Source organism: Lynx canadensis, chromosome C2 (genome assembly GCF_007474595.2).
Source record: "Lynx canadensis isolate LIC74 chromosome C2, mLynCan4.pri.v2, whole genome shotgun sequence".
Classification (NCBI taxonomy): Eukaryota; Metazoa; Chordata; class Mammalia; order Carnivora; family Felidae; genus Lynx; species Lynx canadensis.
This window is the reverse complement of record NC_044311.2, coordinates 41,460,797-41,478,101: the sequence shown is the minus strand read 5'-3', so window position 1 is coordinate 41,478,101 and position 17,305 is coordinate 41,460,797. Positions and strand designations below refer to the sequence as shown.

Below are 17,305 nucleotides of genomic sequence, written 5' to 3'. Positions count from 1 at the left end.
CTACAGCAAAGAGAGGACCCAGATTATGTTCTGCAATAGTTTTGCCATTAGGGACTTATTCTCACACATGTGCCATTTTAAGACTCAAAATAATGTAACCAAATTGGAAAGAAAAGAGCAAATAGGGACAAATAAGCTCTGCTTTAGAGTCTGTTCAGTTTCACTTCCTGGGATCTCTGGGCGAGAGGTTTTGCCTTATGAGTTAATTGCAATCAACAGGCATCAAGGGGGTTGGGCTTTAAAGTGGAGAGATCAGGGGGAAAAGAATCAAGGAACTGGAAGGCAGAAGTGGTGAGGGAGCCTAAGGCAAGCTGACAGGCTGCAACCCACCCCCACCCCGGGGGGAATCCATGAGATACTCCTCAGGCACTCCTGGCTGCCCAAGAACAAAGGAAAGGGGAAAAAGAAATGGTTAACTGATAGAGATCATTGTGCCCAGTACCTGAGTCTCCCAACTGTTTACAAATATTTTACAAATATCAATAGCCCAATCTCCAGAAACCGATGGACCTCGTTTCCTGGAGCCTCAGCATCACCCCTCCATAGTGCTGTGGAAGACAAAAACAGAAGGAAATGGCAGAACTAAATTTCCTTGTAACCTGCAGCCCATTGACAAATACTTGAGTCTGGCCGAGTAAACTGTTTCTCCAGGAAGTCCCTACTGTCTTAAGGCTAATGCTTTGCTAGAGGGAAAACAACCTTAGCTTGACAACAGTTAGGCCTCCAGTATCCTGGGAGTCTTCTTTAGCATATGCAAATCTCACTGGAAACTTTCCCTGGACTTTACCACCCCCCCAACTCCCTATTATATAGCCAGTCTCTCCTCAAAGTCCCAGGGCAGCTCTTCCTGCCCACGGGTCCTGTCCCCGTGCTTTATTTAATAAAATCACCTTTTTACATCAAAAACATCTCCAAGAATTCTTTCTTGGCTGTCAGTTCCGGATCCCACAAACCCCACTGTCACCCCAAAAACCTCATCAGAAGTGCCGAGTACAATGGTTTTTTTGGGTTTTTTAATTATTATTTTGTATAGAAATAACCTAACACAAAGTTTTGGTTGGATTGTGACGGTGCTACAACTATGACAACCCCTGAGAGTGGATTTTCTGGCTAAAAGTATATCTTGTAACATAACACAGAGTCAGGCCTTTTCAAATTTGCTGTTCAAGATGGGCAGAACTTATCCATAGAATCTGGAATCCAGAGATATTTGCATTAATGTGATCTGATAGCTAACCCGTCTGTCTGTCCTGGTGAACTTAGAGCCCAGCCTCCTTTGTGTAGACTGGAAGACTTCAGTTTTTGACTTGGTTACAAGGTGGGGTCTTAGGCTTACAACGTTTTCCTCTCAGCTTTCTGCCTTATAGGACCTTCTCCCCGCAAAGGTTTGTGGAAAACATCCACCATCCTGGGGTGACGCACAACTTCTTAAGTCATACTCAGAATCACACCAACAGGGGATGGGATCAAGACCAAAGGGTTTAAATAACCAGATTCTGGTAGACTAGATGAATAGAGGAATATCCTATGTGTATGTATAGTTTCATAATATCTTGTTACAACAGTCATATTTGACCTATAAATTTGTAGACAATGTAGTAATATCAGGTCTTCTTTTTCAGAACTCTGTAAATCATGGAAAAGCAAAGTAAGTAATTTAAGTGTTGACTTCCTTTTATAATGTTAAATCTGTTGTTAATATGTTCTTTGTCTTGTATGATGCTGTATTCAGTTTCTGAAAGGATGTAATTTACTTTGTTTATGCTCCAGAACCCGAAGTCTAGGTCATTTTTTTTTTTTTACTGTAAAGACAATGTACACATATATCCACTACTGCTAGTTTTTCCTGTAAAAATAAAACCTTAGATAAGCCTAAGGAATTTTAGTCTTACTGGGAAATATGTTATATAATTTATACTATATTCCATTTAGGTTAGTTTTCCCCTTTTTGTGTGCATTTTATATACATAAACATCATTCAACTCAAATTAACCAGATAAGAAATTTAATATGTCAGATCATTGTAACAAAATCTTTGGATATATCCCTGCTATATATTTCATAACATCCACACATGAACAGGTTTAATAAATACCAATGATTACGTTCTGGCTTTTTTCCTATCAAAATTCTAAATAAGATGGATATCGACCAAGCATATAATAAAAGACTTTGTTTTTGTTTTTTTTAATCTAAAGTTCTGAAGAGAAAAGCAATGCATATGGGGGAAAATATGAAAAAAAAATCCTGTTTTATGAGAAGATTTACATTATCTGTTTACTTTTGTTTAGATACTGAAGACATGTTTATCTCTCACCATAATGTCAGCCTTACTAGCTGTATTAGATACTCTTTAGGACTAGAAACCTCAGCTTTCCTTCATGAAGCTTCATGATCTCTTAATGTTTGCTATATGAATTTAATTTTACTTACAAAACTCAAGGCTTCTTAAATGTAAATTGATACAGTATTACACTTTATATCTGCTACAAGCATTAGGATGCTTCAGATCACCATAGAAAGATTCTTTTTGCCACGGTCATAGTCACTTTTTAACTCTTCATCTTCATATACATAATTGTTTGTATATCTGTGTATATGTGCATAAATAGGAATTAAATGTATACATGTATATAAATACATATAGAAGTAAAAATAAAATATCTTTATATTAATGTGACAGTCCTATGGTATCTATAAATTATTTTAAGTTCCATTTCACAAATGCAAAAATCCATTCATAATTCATATGATCTTTGGTATATTTGACCACTATTTGCTTATTTTCCCTCTGTATGAATTCCTGCTGAAATTCCTAAAGCCAGGATTAACACTCTGGAACCAAAACCCCAGAGATTATGAGCTTCTAATTTCTTGAATCTGTCAGCTCCTAGATATGTATATGTATTTACTATTGTTCAAACACTGGTACCTAGAGGTGCCAAAATGTGACCTATCATTTAAGAGTAGGTATGTTAGTCAGACTTGCAGTGTTTTCCTTGAGATCTGTTAAGCATGATCCGGTTGTTTCCAGCTCAGGTGGGGAGTGGCAGCGGTGGGCAAAGCCTTGAGAACTAGAGAACTAGGAACTAGGCCACTCGAAGCCAACAAACAAGGGAATGGTTGGGATGGAATGACTTTTGTGGTATTTGAGAGATCTGCAATCAGTCAGGGTACGTTGTGGCAACTGTTTAGGGAAAAGCCCTGATGAAAGTAGAGGGTTCTCTTACCGGAATATGCACCAGCTCTGTGGACTCCAGTCTGCTGAAGTTATCATGAAGTTGATTGAGTGAAGGAGAAGGCTGGCTCACAACCCAGCTTTCCCACTGAAACCACATGAGTTGAGTAGTCTTTGAAGGCCTATGATAAAGAAGTGTGTAGACAGTGTATCAGATGGAAAGTTTGACTAACTTTTTCTTCTGTATTGATGCCATGTGCTCATCATTCAATAAGAAACTGTTTTGGGTTTATAGTTAGCAAGCCATAATGAGCCAGAGGAGGACATGGGACAAATGTAGTGTCCACTAGACCTTAAGTTCTATGAAGACAGGGCCAGGATAGCCTCAGAGCTTAGCTCAAAGGCAATACAGGAGATGGCCAACAAGTATTTATTGTCTGGCTGGGGCGGCTGCTAAATGAGTGACTAGGAAACACAAATATGAAGGACTAGGAGGTTCAACCATTTGTTCGTATATTAAGAATATTCAATGTTTAATGTGGTATTTTATTGTTAGTCAGTTATGATTTTATTGGGCAAAACCAGTCAGATACTAGGAAGTTCCTTATTGGGTATTCTTATTGGTATTGGATATTCTTGAATTCCTTATTGGGAATTCAACCTTATTGGGTAATTGCAGAGTAATCATAAAAAGGATATTCAATATTGAAATATATGCACTATTTTAAATATTTTGAAAATAATTCTTTGGGACCCCTGGATGGCTCAGTCAGTTAAGCGTCCAACTCTCAATTTCAGCTCAGGTGATGATCTCATAGTTGTAAGGTCGAGCCCCCATGTTGGGCTCAGCGCTGGACGTTGTGCCTGCTTAATATTCTTGGTCTCCCTCTCCTCCTGCCCCTGCCCCTCCCCTGGTTGCACGCATGCGCATGTGCTCTCTGTCTCAAAGATAAAAGGAAAAGGCTAATTGGTATAGCAATAACTACGTATCTTTAAAAATCATCATACTATTTCCATCATCATCCCTATATCCAAGTAGTTTCATTTCTCTCTGTCTTCCTTTACAGTCTGTATGTGGTTCTAAAACACTTTTTTCCCCTAATACCAACATGGAATTAGGTATTAACACTTGGAACACTTCCAAATATGGAACACTCATCAGACATGTTTGAAAGCTAGAAGTTCAGCCCTGGTAACTCAGCTGTCTCATTTTATTCAAAGAGGAATTTGTTTGAAACCGATGCTCCTGCCAATTAAGTCTGATAACAGCTTTTGTTAAGTGAAGAAATCACTTTATTTTAGTACAGCACAAGATCATATAAAGATCATATCAATGGAAATTATCTAAGGACAATGTATTTTTCTTTCTAATACATATTTATTTTTTTTGTTTTTTTCTTTTTTTTTAATTTTTTTTTTTTAACATTTATTTATTTTTGAGACAGAGAGGGACAGAGCATGAACGGGGGAGGGTCAGAGAGAGAGGGAGACACAGAATCTGAAACAGGCTCCGGGCTCCAAGCTATCAGCACAGAGCCCGATGCGGGGCTCAAACTCACGGACCGCGAGATCGTGACCTGAGCCGAAGTTGGCCACTCAACCGACTGAGCCACCCAGGCACCCCTTATTTTTTTCTAATATATATTTCATTAAAGCAAATATATGTTTACCTTTCCCTAAATTGCAGACGGACAAATGAATGCTCCTCACCCAGGAACAAATTTACCACCTGACTATCCCCCTCAATATCCTTCAGCAACACTCCAAGGTAAAACATTTGTCTAAGAATAAAAATCCAAAATTATTCAATTACTGATATTCCCCAAAGGTCATATGTATGGTTGTGTGTCTGCCTTTGTGTATTTTAGTAATGTCTTTTATTAAATTGGCAGCCTAGTTCTTGATTTTTTTTTCTGACTATATATTATCATAAATAATATCATAAAAGTAATGTTTACTTATGCAGGATAGTAAAGATATAGAGTTAACAAAAACAGTCCATTTACATGTAGCAAATAAAATAAAGTTTGCACCAAAATATACATTAGAAGTAAAAGATTTAATTGATCCTTCATCTGTTCTGAAAATTGTCATCACATAATCACATTTAGATTTATCCCTGGGTAATTTTGAGTCCTATATTAGCTGAGGGTAATCGTGTACAGTGAGAGTCACAGAAAAGACGTGAGTGCTTAAAACTGGAAGCTGTAGGTAATAAAAGTGTAGCTGCTTGGGGGTCATTCTCATGTTCACTTTGTAACATATATGAAAGCTTTGCTTTTTGTACGCATGCTTAATCATGCCTTATATCTAAGAAAAGTAATCGAGTCCTATCACTACATTCTAGGGAGTACATTTTTCCCTTTGAACCAGTTATTGAAAGACCTCAGAGATTTTCATGTAGACAAATGCAGTTATCAAAATTACTAGAACTTCACTACATGGCAAAATTGATGGTGTACCCAGATTTGCAAGTAGTCAGGCTACTTCCTTCTTGAGAGACCGAGAGACCACTCTGGAGACTTAGGATCAAAAGGTATCCGGTTTGGGTAGATGGGTGTATCCATTTTGTATTCTACTCTGAGTGAATAACTCTGCTTGGGAACTCAGTGGCCTGTTTAATTGTGTAGCCAAGAAACTTCCCAGCGGGGCCTGGATCACATCCAGGTGTTTGCAGTTAGAAGAATCTGAGCTAGAATATCTCTAAGGAGATAGTTCTCAAGGGTGCCTGCCCTTAAGTATTACGTGGAAGATTTTAAAACACTGTACCAGGGCACTATCCCAGGAGAATTAAAGCAGAAGCTCAGGTCACGGGACCCAGGGATTGGTAATTTTTTTAATTACCCAGTTAGTTGTAATGTGCAACCAGGGCTGAGAACCGCTGCCATAAATTCTTATATGGTGGTTGTTTGATGAATTATTAGCAAGCTGGAATATTCATCCAGGGCACTTGGAGAATGATTTAATCCACCCCACAGCTAGTTAAAATGAGGTGATACATAATTAAATTCAGTTATAATCAGACTTGAGAGTTTGTGAGAAAAATAGCCTGATTTTATTTCACAAGTCCAAGGCCATATATAGTGCAGGTCTTAATATGACAATGATGCTAACAATAGTGACAGTTTAAAATTGAGAGCTTACTGTGCATAATGTGAATAAACTCATTTAACTGTCAATCTTAGGAGGTAAATAGCATCATGTACCCAGTGTGCAAGTGGGAAAAAGGCAAAGAGAGGCTGTATCAGGTTTCAAGTTCTGGCTTCTGCACTAAATGGCTGTGTGGTGGTTCATACAACTCGTTATACCTGCAAGTCTCAGTTCTTAGCTATAAAACAGGAATAACATTTTCTCATTCAGGTTAGCTTGGAGATTAAATGAGAGTATACGTAAAGCGTCTGGTATAATGATTTACAAATACTGAGTGACAGATATTTGCAATTATGTTAATCTGTTTAATCAGTTAGACCTTATACAAATGAAAATATCCAAATTTCAGGTAATTCTGTATGTTTAATCCGTTATTTTGGAAATAATCAACTATCCTCTCTCTCCAAGGGTCTTGAGAAGATTAAAATAATGCTAATGTGAACTCACATGTCCTTCTCATTGGCTTGCCTGTGGTCTGATCTTTGCACTGTAGCCATTGATCTTTAAAAATGCCTATCTGTCCATATTACAGACAGTATTCAGTGTGTACATCATTGGTTTTTCATTGCTTTTAGGATAAAGGCCAAAAGGCTTAATTTGGTTCACCAGACAGGGCCTCCCCTGCCTTCTCTTTACCTGTCTATTAAGCCTGGCTCTCTGCTATTCAAGTCGACTTGGCTTTTTACAGATTATTAGGAACCTGTATGTGTTACTATCCCAGGGCTTGTCTGTGGAACGTTTTTCTCTGTGCCCCTGGTCTTCTCTACTCCTTTGTATCCTTTAGATCTCAGCTCAAAGGCAGCCCTCAAGGAAACTGTCCTAACTCCTCCCTTTTCTCTCTCCCCATCCCATCACTTTCCTCTGGCATATAGTCATAAAAATCTGGTCCCTCCTTTCAAAGAGCTTGTCTTCGATTCTAGTTAATCAATTGATCATACTGGTGTTGTAGATCCCTAGAGTAAAGGATAAAATATGAAGTTATCTTCCCCATTAGGCAGTGAGGGCATCTGCATTTCTTATTTTAAATCCCAGTGCTCAGCATTCCCACCAACTTTGTAAGATATAAATCAGATTATGAAACTCACTTGTCTGCTTAAAATCCTCAAAGGCCTGTCGATCACACTTGGAATCAAATCTAAGCTCCTTATTAATGGGCTCCCTAGATGAACTGTTTCTAGGTTTTCACTGACAACAGTTTCCACTCTTCCTCTCCCTTATGATGTTTCTCTCTGCCTCAAACATGCCAAATTCATTCCTGAAATCAGGGATTTTTGCATTTGGTTTTCCTTCCTCCCGCAACATTTCTTACCAGCTCTTTACACAAAGCTTTACCTTTCTCATATCTTAGATCTCAACAGAATTTTTTTCTATCTGAAGTACCTAGTTGATACCTTTCCCTCTCCACCATGCATTTTCTCTGTGAGTTCAATCTGAAATCTTTTTAAAAAAATTTATTTCCTCTCTCCCAAAAGTAGCCTGTAAACTCCCTGAGGGCAGGTTGCCTTGTTGAGAACTGAATCCTCTGATTCTAGAACAGAGCCACCCACATTATAGAACATCTGTAAATATTTATTTGTTGTGAGAATGAATGAATTATAAAAACTATATTTAAAAGATACTAGTAGGAGGTTTAATCTCCTAAGAAATCTTTTTTTTTTTAATTTTTTAAAAATCTTATTCACTTTTTGAGAGAGAGACAGAGCGCAAGCAGGGGAGGAACAGAGAGAGAGGGAGACACAAAATCCAAAGCAGGCTCCAGGCCCTGAGCTAGCAGCACAGAGCCCGACGCGGGGCTCGAACTCACGAATCGTGAGATCACGACCTGAGCCGAAGTCGGACGCTCAACCGACTGAGTCACCTAGGTGCCCCAGAAATCTTTTTAATAGTGGATATATTTTGCCATCAGTGTCTTTTTTTAAAGTATTTATAAATTGTATAATCTAAGCATTAAATTTTACGTAGCCTTTTCTGTTAAAATATTATGGAACACATTCCTTTGAAATTGTATTCCATTGCTATGGATTACTACTCTGTGGACTATTCATATAAGCTTATGAAGCTTCATTGTAATTACAAATTCACATAGAATACAGAGTATACACTTAGTAAATTTATTCTTCTCCTGTGCTTATTAAATACTCAAGGCAAGTTTGCCTGTTGTAACTTTTTATCTTCCTTGGTTCTCCAACTGTATTTTCCAGAGTGCTGAGGGTGCTAAATTATGAAATTTAAATTTGTAACCTAACTATCAATAATGATTTCTTTTTATTTTTTATTTTTACTTTTTTTTGCTTTTCATGTAGGAAGTCTTAGGATAGGAATGCACCATGGGGTAAAAGTTCAGGCAAATTGTTAACCCAGTTAAGCATCTGGACAGTTCTGGAAGTAAGGATGCGTCTTTACCTCTACGCCAGAGTTTCTCAACAGCAGCACTCTAATATTTTCAGATGGATAATTCTTCTTTTTCAGGATACTATTCTGGCATTTTAGGAAATATTTACCAGCTTCCCTGGCCTCTATCTACCAAATGCCAGTATCACTCTTCCCTCCAGCTATAACAGCCAAAATGTCTCCAGAGCTTGCCAAAAATTCCTTGAGGGGCAAAACCACCCCCAGTTCTGTACATAAAGGAGGTACCATTTCTAACAATCATTTTTTTAAAATAAATTAATATTTTTTTAAAAAAATAGAGTGCTTTGGTTTTAGAAATGCTGACTCAAAGCCTTTATTTTGGACCTTTTACTCTTTCTTGCCATCTTTCGTTTCTCTTAAGGCATTCCATAATCCTTATAAAGGTGACTCTAGACCACTGTTGATTTTCTGTCACTTTCTTAGGTTTCAAGTATCTTTGCAACTGAGATTTGAATGGTGGGTAAGTCTTGGGCCAACTCTGTTCACAGCCCCAAACCCTGTAAGAGTGGATATGAAACTACAGATAATTCATTGAAAAATCACTGAAGGATAAAAACACAGAGTTTAAGCTTCGTAGAAACAAGATATCTGAGCTGCAATTTGAGTTTGTAGAGTTTTAGGAGTAATCCCAAAAGAGTTCATATTTCCATTTTTCTGTGCAGTTACAAATTATTTCACTTGTTTTTATTTTAGGACCTCCAGGACATACTGGCTACCCTGGCCCCCAGGTTGGCTACCCTGGCCCCCAGGTTGGCTATTCTGGCCCCCAGGTTGGCTATCCTGGCCCCCAGGCTGGCTATCCTGGCCCCCAGGCTGGCTATCCTGGCCCCCAGGCTGGCTACTCAATTCCACCAGCTGGTTATTCAGGTGCTGGCCCAGTAGGGTTTCCTGTCCAACACCAGCCTGTGTATAATCAGCCAGGTGGACCTGCAGGGGTACCATGGATGCCAGCACCACCACCTCCATCAGGCTGTCCACCCGGATTGGAATATTTAAGTCAGGTAATTTCAAATAAATGAAACACTCATTTTATTTTTTAATAAAACTGTGCTTATAGTTTACTTAATAAAATTAACAAATGACTAATTCACAAAGGTCTGAAATGGCAAAACATTTTTCCCTAACAAATTACTATAATTCTTCTAGGTCAAGTTAACTTTTAAAGCAAAGTACAAATGTCTTAGGAAATTGTGTTTTCTATGATGTTGAATATAATCCATGGTAATGACCAATAGCAAACCTTTACTAAGCACTATTTTCCAGACTTTGTCCCTAAGTGTAACATATGTATTAACTTATTTAATCCTTTTAGAAACCTGTAATATAGGTACTATTAATTACCATCATTTTACAGAAGAGGAACCTGAGGTCCAGAGAAATTATATAATTTGCTCAGAGTCAAAACACTAAGGAAGAGGGAGTGACTTTTTGCTACTGTAATCTTGGTTCTGGATTTCACTCTCTTTAATCCCAACACCAAATAACATCCAAGGAGGTGGAAAGAAACATTAAACTAAATTTAGTGTTGAGTGTCAATAGTGGTACCAAAAAAAAAAAGAGTTCATATTTGTGTATAACATGAGTCACTTTTTTATTAGAATTAATGAGAGTGTATTTTATGATGCTTTGTGCTTTGAAAGAACCAATTTTATTAATGCCATCAGTAAGGGGGAAAAATCCTGGATTATAATGTACTGCATGATACCATATCCCAGCGATGTGAGGGCTAGTATTTGTTTAGTGTTAGAAATCTGGTAGGTAGAATAGGAATATGAAATTCTATATGTCTAATCTATAAACAAATATCCCTGTGGTAACCATCCAGTTTTCAGTAAATGAATTATCTCTCTTGTACTGTCTGTACTAATTTAGTTTCCCACAATGCACTTGGGCAGCAAGTATTGTAAGAACTCTTAGTAGTTCATACATTTTCCAAGAAATACCTTAAATATTTTTTTTAAATCAAGGCCTTACAAAATATATAGAGGAAATTATTACCTGCTCCAAAGGATATCAAGCACACTTCTAAATTTTTTTTAGATTTGGACAGAAGCTCTTTAAATGAATAAAGAATCTTAATATCTCTTAAGCCTTTTCAAGAAGGAACTTTTTTTTTTTAATTTTTAGAGGGATTCCAGAGTAAGTCAGTTTTATTTGACCTGGATTTACCCACATTAATAGTGAACACATTCAATAGATTTTCAATTAAAGATATATTGACTTTAATTTTATACTTTTTTAAGTATAAAGTTATATTATTAAATATTGATAAATATTGATAAGTGATTATGTGCATTTCTTAAAATATAAAAACACTATTGTCAATTTAGTTGGCATAGAAAACATGGAAATATACTTACAGCTTTTTTTTTTTTTTTTTTTTTTTACTATAATAGATAGATCAGATACTGGTTCATCAGCAAATTGAGCTTCTGGAAGGTATGTATTCATTGTATTGATCATATTTCTAGAAAGAGAAGATATTTATGCAGATAAACGCATATCAACAACCACAAATGTAATGCTTTCACTGATGTGGAACAGTTAAATCTGGTTGCTTACAAATGTCTCTCTTCTTCATGATAACAAAATGATGACAATTATCAGTAGCTCATTTCTGGAAATTAGGAGTCGACTAGTAAAATACTGTTACTCTGACAATCTGTCCTCATGATACAGACCTTACCTTAGAAGGAAACCAAACAAAACTTACTTTTGCTCCCCCTGCTCTTTAGAAATCACTCCAGTGATTCTGTCATTTTACATGACTTTCATCACTTCAGCTGTTTTTTCCCCAGTCTGTGATGTTTTTGAGATTGACACAGAGCCACATGCAGTAGTTCAGTTACCTCAGTACATTTCTAAAGCAAGTAAACTTCTTCAGTTTGGATGGGTATATTTTGGAAAATTGTATTCCTGCCTTGGGTTTGCAAGGCTTCTGTTGGAGTGTTGGAGGATGCTGACCAGCAAGCCTGGAGGCTTGGCTTCTTAGAACAGCACTCCTGCTCCTGTGAATGGGACCTAACCTCAATAAATATCTCCTTGGGTACGGCACTCCTGAGATGCAAGATAAACTTAAGCTGTTAGATGTTTCAGGACTCTTGCCAGGGGAAAGAGAACTGGATGGATTCATGAACCCGTGTCTTTCTTCTAGATATAAAGAGTCTAATGAACATTTGACTAGTTTTTAGAATATATCTGTTAAGTCCTTCTTCACCTCTCTGCAAAGTCCCTATCTGCTGGTAGAAATATAACATGAATTGTAAAAGCAGAGTGATAGATTTGGTTAGAATATACAGTTGTTGCCTATTTTATTTAAATTGCTTATAATGCACATTGTTAGATACTTATAATGTTCTTGTTTTGCTAGTGTGTATATACTAAGCTTTCTCTAGAAAGGAGTTCTTTGTTGTTTGATAACTTGTGCCCTGAATTTTGTAATGCTTTATCTTAAGAAATTTGTTTTTGAGGTTATGACATCAAAACAAAACAGATACTGTACATTATATAGCACTCCATTTATAGTTTTTAAATGTGTTTGTTTTATATATATTTGTGAAATTTGTATGTGTTAATCATGAAATGTAAATAAAGTAAGCTCCAAATTTAGTAGTTACTAATTCTTCTCTTTTTTAAGAGATGTCTTTAATTGTCCTGTTTTCTTGTCTCAATGAAAGTGTGTATTGTAACATTATGACAGTATAAAGAGATATAAAGCTTAGGAGCCTCTAAGCTATGGTGGTTCAGTCCATTAAGCATTGGACTCTTGATCTCTGCTCAGGTCATGATCTCACAGTGAATTCGAGCCCCACATTGGGCTTTGCACTGACAGTGCAGAACCTGCTTGGACTTCTCTCTCTCCTCTCTCTCTGCCCCTCCCCCAGTCTTGCATGCACGCACCCTCCCTCTCTCTCTCAAAACTAAACAAAAATTTAAAGAGCGATGAAGATTAATCCATTTATTTTTAGCATCTGAGTCTATGACAGGCACTTAAATAGTTCCCATTTCAGAACTTTATAAACAATGATAGCCATAGAATTCTTTTGTTTTATTCTCATTTTTTGAGTAACTTAGAGATTGTATAAACCTACTGATCTCATTTCATAGATGAACAAGCTGAAGAATTTTGAGATTACGCTACTTAGTAAAACACTTAGATAATTGAATTCCATGTTATGAATCAGTTTATTTTTTTTCTCGCATAACATTTAACTGGCAGGTCAAGGGTGTTTTTTACAAAGGAAGAGTCCAGAGCCTGTCTGAGCCAGAGCAAAGGAACTGAAGGGAGGTCAAGATGATGGAATTTATCAAGGTCATCTCTATCTGACTAAAAGTCAATCACTCAGATATTAGAGAATGATTTTTATCTCTCTGTATATCTTTTAATCGTTATTTTCGTGGCTTCTGACCTGCTATGACCCATGTTAACAAGAATTATAGACAAGCAAGACCATTAATTGTTCCTTCCTGGCTCTAAGCAAGGAGAGGTTTGCAACGTGTGGGTCTGTATGGGAAGCCCATTGGTAAGATACCACTTGAGCGTCCGCATCCAGCATACTTCTGTTTCCCTGTGAAGACATTAGCCCCCTCTGAGGTATAGAGCTCACTTAGGCTGCCACTGGTCTAGACATCCTGTGAGTGGCAACCTTGGTTGTCAAGCACCTCTTCCCCTTGTCGAATATTCATCTCCCACTTCTGAACAACTACCGCTAAGCTAAACAAGGGTCCTCTGGGCCCAATGTGATGTTCTAATTTACCTTCCATTTTCACCCTCTCCCTTCCTACATGTATGCATTGAGAGCAAGCCCTCTCATCACTTCCCCTCATACAGTGCAAAAAAAGATAAGCCATGCATAGGGTGTGTGTGTATACATAAATATATAATCTCAAGCCAATTTGGTAAAATATATCGTAGAGGATAAACATAGCAACCATCTCATAGTCCCCTACATAACTGAATATAAGAAAACTATAGCAAACAGATGGATATTTTGTTCATACACCTAGCACACCTATTATCATCTACAGCATTGCTCCATCCCTTAGGAGCAGTCTGTCTTTCTGTAAGAAGTCTATGCAATTAGGAACATGTGAGTTGTTTTCTTTCCCATGTTTCACATACAGATGCTTAATTTCTATTCCTTAATAAACTCTCCTTTCCCTTTCCCTTTCTTCCTCTGTCTAGATCATCGCTAAACACCTTTCCTTTTCTTTCTCCCTGTTTTACTAGAAGTATAATCCAAAAATGGTGTAACTACATATTGTAGGATCTTAGGATAGATCCAACATTCTTTTTATATAATGGTCATAATGGTTCCCTCTTTTATGTTTTTAGTCATAACAGGTTTTGAAACTAATAATAAATATGAAATTAAGAACAGCTTTGGACAGAAGATTTACTTTGCAGTAGAGGATACAGACTGCTGTACCCGGAATTGCTGTGGGGCTTCTCGGCCTTTTACCATGAGGATTATTGATAATATGGGCCAAGAAGTTATAACTCTGGAGAGACCACTAAGGTGTGACAGCTGTTGTTGCCCTTGCTGCCTTCAGGAGGTCCGTGAGCAATTACCAGAGTGATTTGCAAAGTAGTTCAGAAAGAATTTTTACCCTCTCATTGAACTTATGTAATCAAAAGAGATTTAAAGGACAATTGGTCCATAAGGTCTTGGTTTATACTTGAAAGTGAATTGTTCAAGAAGAAAGGCAGGTGAAAAACAATTGAGCAGTTAGCCCCATGTTGCATGAGTAGTGTGTCTCATGGGGTTGTGATCAGAGATCTCAGAGACCAGTCTTGTTGATCTTCATGGAGAGTTGAGAAGGTAGGGCACCTTGGACAAGTCCCTTACCTAAAATGAACATGAAAGGCCTGGCCAAAGCCAAAGCAAGGACACTATAGAAAAATATCCCAAAATATCTTAAGTGTGTTCATCTCACAATTTTGGCCAACCTACATAAGAAACAAACTTAGGAGGAGCCCTCCCTGAAAATACCAATGCCTGTGTTTTTATGAATCCCTAAAAAAGTTAATGTATTTGAGTCGCCTATAAGGGGCGTATACTAGTTGTGAGTACCTACCTCCAGAAAGACCAAGTGTCTGTTTCATTTACTTGGCAGCCCAGTGATGGAGAATGTGGATCTCAGGGGAGATGCCGGGGCACAGAGACTTTACAGGGATGTGGGGTTTTGCTTGTGTCCCTGTTGGCTTGAGACCAGCTCTGCTGGCGTCTCTCAGTCATTCCATACAGGTGGCTGTGCCAGCGTGAAAGAGTGACAAGCACATGAATATTTGAAGTCTAATACTGTACCTATTTTAAGAAGATAATCGAAGTTGTTCATACTGAATTATTTTTTCCCCATGTCCTTTAGGTTAGAGTAATATTTATCCATAGGAATCTCTGCGGAAATACTGAGAAATTGATGGAATATGCTCTACAGTATAAATAGTACATTAACATGTATTATACTATTTGATGGTAAAAAACGGACCTAGGAAGTCATCATTTACTGATGAGCACACTGAGGCACTTTCAAGGTCACCTCCCTAGTAGCAGAGCCAAGACTCCAAGCCTCATTTTCTTTCCATTTTGGCGCCATTGCTATTCATATTTGAAAATTGCACCACCGATCAGAGCCATGTTCCTACATCTAAACCACCATTCTTTTTTAAAGTTTAAGAAAAGAGTTCCTTAACAATTTGGACATTTTTCATAAATGGGGAGATTAAAAATGTACGAGACCAGTAAAGCAAAGCTTAGGAGTGGAGACTATACGTGTAGCCTCCTCAAGTTTGTATCTCATCTTTTCCACTTTGTAGTTGGGAATCTTGATACAGGTTCATTAACTTCTCTTCCTCAGTTCCTTTCTCTATACATAGGGATGACAGCACCAACCCTGCAGGGATGTGTTATGAACTAAGTGGTGCTTTAAACAGTGTCTGACACTTAGAAAGTATTCAATAAATGAGTTATTACCAGGCATCATAATTATTATGATTTATGTATATTCTTTTGCCTTTGTAGATTGAAGTCCATGCTCCTCCTGGTGTACCTGTAGGTTATGTTACTCAGACCTGGCATCCATGCCTGCCAAGGTTTACAATTCAAAATGAGAGGAGAGAGGATGTACTAAAAATTATTGGTCCATGTGTTGTGTGCAGCTGTTGTGCAGATGTTGATTTTGAGGTAAGAGATGTGATAACATTTATAGGTCTTGCTTTCCTCATATAAGAATAATATAATTTGGGAGGATGTTATAAATACATTAAATTTGTGTATCCTGATATTTCAAGAGGAAGTCAGTGTACTTATGTATTTAACTTTGGTCAGAGAGGTGATTTTTGCTCTGATTACGCATCAGTGTTGACTATACTAAATGGAAAAAAGAGAAGCAGAGCTTCTTAGTCAAATAAATAAATATATGCAAAACATCCAACATTTGACCATGGTAGTTTCTATATGCAGGCTCCATATGTTATGCATTTAAGATAAAATGTTAACCTTGTGGGGTGCCTGGGTGGCTCAGTTGGTTGGGCATCCAACCTCAGCTCAGGTCATGAGCTCACTGTGTGTGAGTTCGAGCCCCCCATCAGGCTCTGGGCTGACAGCTCAGAGCCTGGAGCCTGCTTTGGATTCTGTGTCTCCCTCTCTCTCTGCATCGCCCCTGTTCACACTCTGTCTCTCAAAAATAAATAAACATTAAAAAAAAATGCTAACCTTGTCATCTAGGTCTGAGTGCCAAAGCATATGAATCCTTCCCTAGTCTGAAATACAGGTTTCCAGTGCTCTAGACCCTTCTTCAGAAGTTCTGACATCTTTGAGTTCCTACAAAATGCTCATGATACAAAGAGAGTTTTAAGAAAGATAGTGTAAAACATACTTCCCAATTATGTCTTTCCTTCTCCTTTTATTAAATTAGATCACTATAAACCACATGATAATCTGTGTATCTATTACATGGAGGAATTTCATTACAGCAGTTGTCCAATAGATGTCCTAGCCTTGTAGCCCAAATTAATGTAGTTGCAAATGTTTAAAAATAGGGAGATTTTTGGGGCGCCTGGGTGGTTCAGTCAGTTAAGCGGCCAATTTCGGCTCAGGTCATGATCTTGCGGTCCGTGAGTTCGAGCCCCACGTCGGGCTCTGTGCTGACAGCTCAGAGCCTGGAGCCTGTTTCAGATTCTGTGTCTCCTTCTCTCTGACCCTCCCCTGTTCATGCTCTGTCTCTGATTCAAAAATAAATAAAGGTTAAAAAAATTTTTTTAATAGGGAGAGTTTTATAATTTAATCTTGCTCTCATGATTCTCGTGGAAAATCAAAATATGTTAAGCTACACCAACATTTTTCCACAAGAGGGGCAAAAATCTAAAACTGAGGAGGGCTGCCCCTTTGTGATAAGATATATGAAATCTGCCACTGCCCCCTGGCTTCTGAAAGTTTGCCACTGTCCAGCTTCATTCTTTTTATATTATCTGCCTGGCTTCCCTAGTCATATGATTTTCAATTCCTCTGTTAGACCCTAGTTGTATAAAAGTGAATCCTTCCCTTTACTGACTTCAGAATAGAA

At 37.7% G+C, this 17,305-nt stretch overlaps 1 protein-coding gene across 1 annotated transcript in view; it reads left to right on the top strand.

Moving 5' to 3' along the window:
- Nucleotides 1–17,305, top strand: part of PLSCR1 (phospholipid scramblase 1) — a 31,121-nt gene that overhangs the window by 3,881 nt on the left and 9,935 nt on the right. Inside the window, exons 2-7 of the mRNA XM_030329944.2 lie at nucleotides 1,623–1,648; nucleotides 4,866–4,946; nucleotides 9,434–9,741; nucleotides 11,137–11,179; nucleotides 14,076–14,296; nucleotides 15,763–15,924. Coding sequence (XP_030185804.1) covers nucleotides 1,636–1,648; nucleotides 4,866–4,946; nucleotides 9,434–9,741; nucleotides 11,137–11,179; nucleotides 14,076–14,296; nucleotides 15,763–15,924 — 828 coding nt within the window. The 5' untranslated portion in view covers nucleotides 1,623–1,635. The remainder of the gene's footprint in view (nucleotides 1–1,622; nucleotides 1,649–4,865; nucleotides 4,947–9,433; nucleotides 9,742–11,136; nucleotides 11,180–14,075; nucleotides 14,297–15,762; nucleotides 15,925–17,305) is intronic.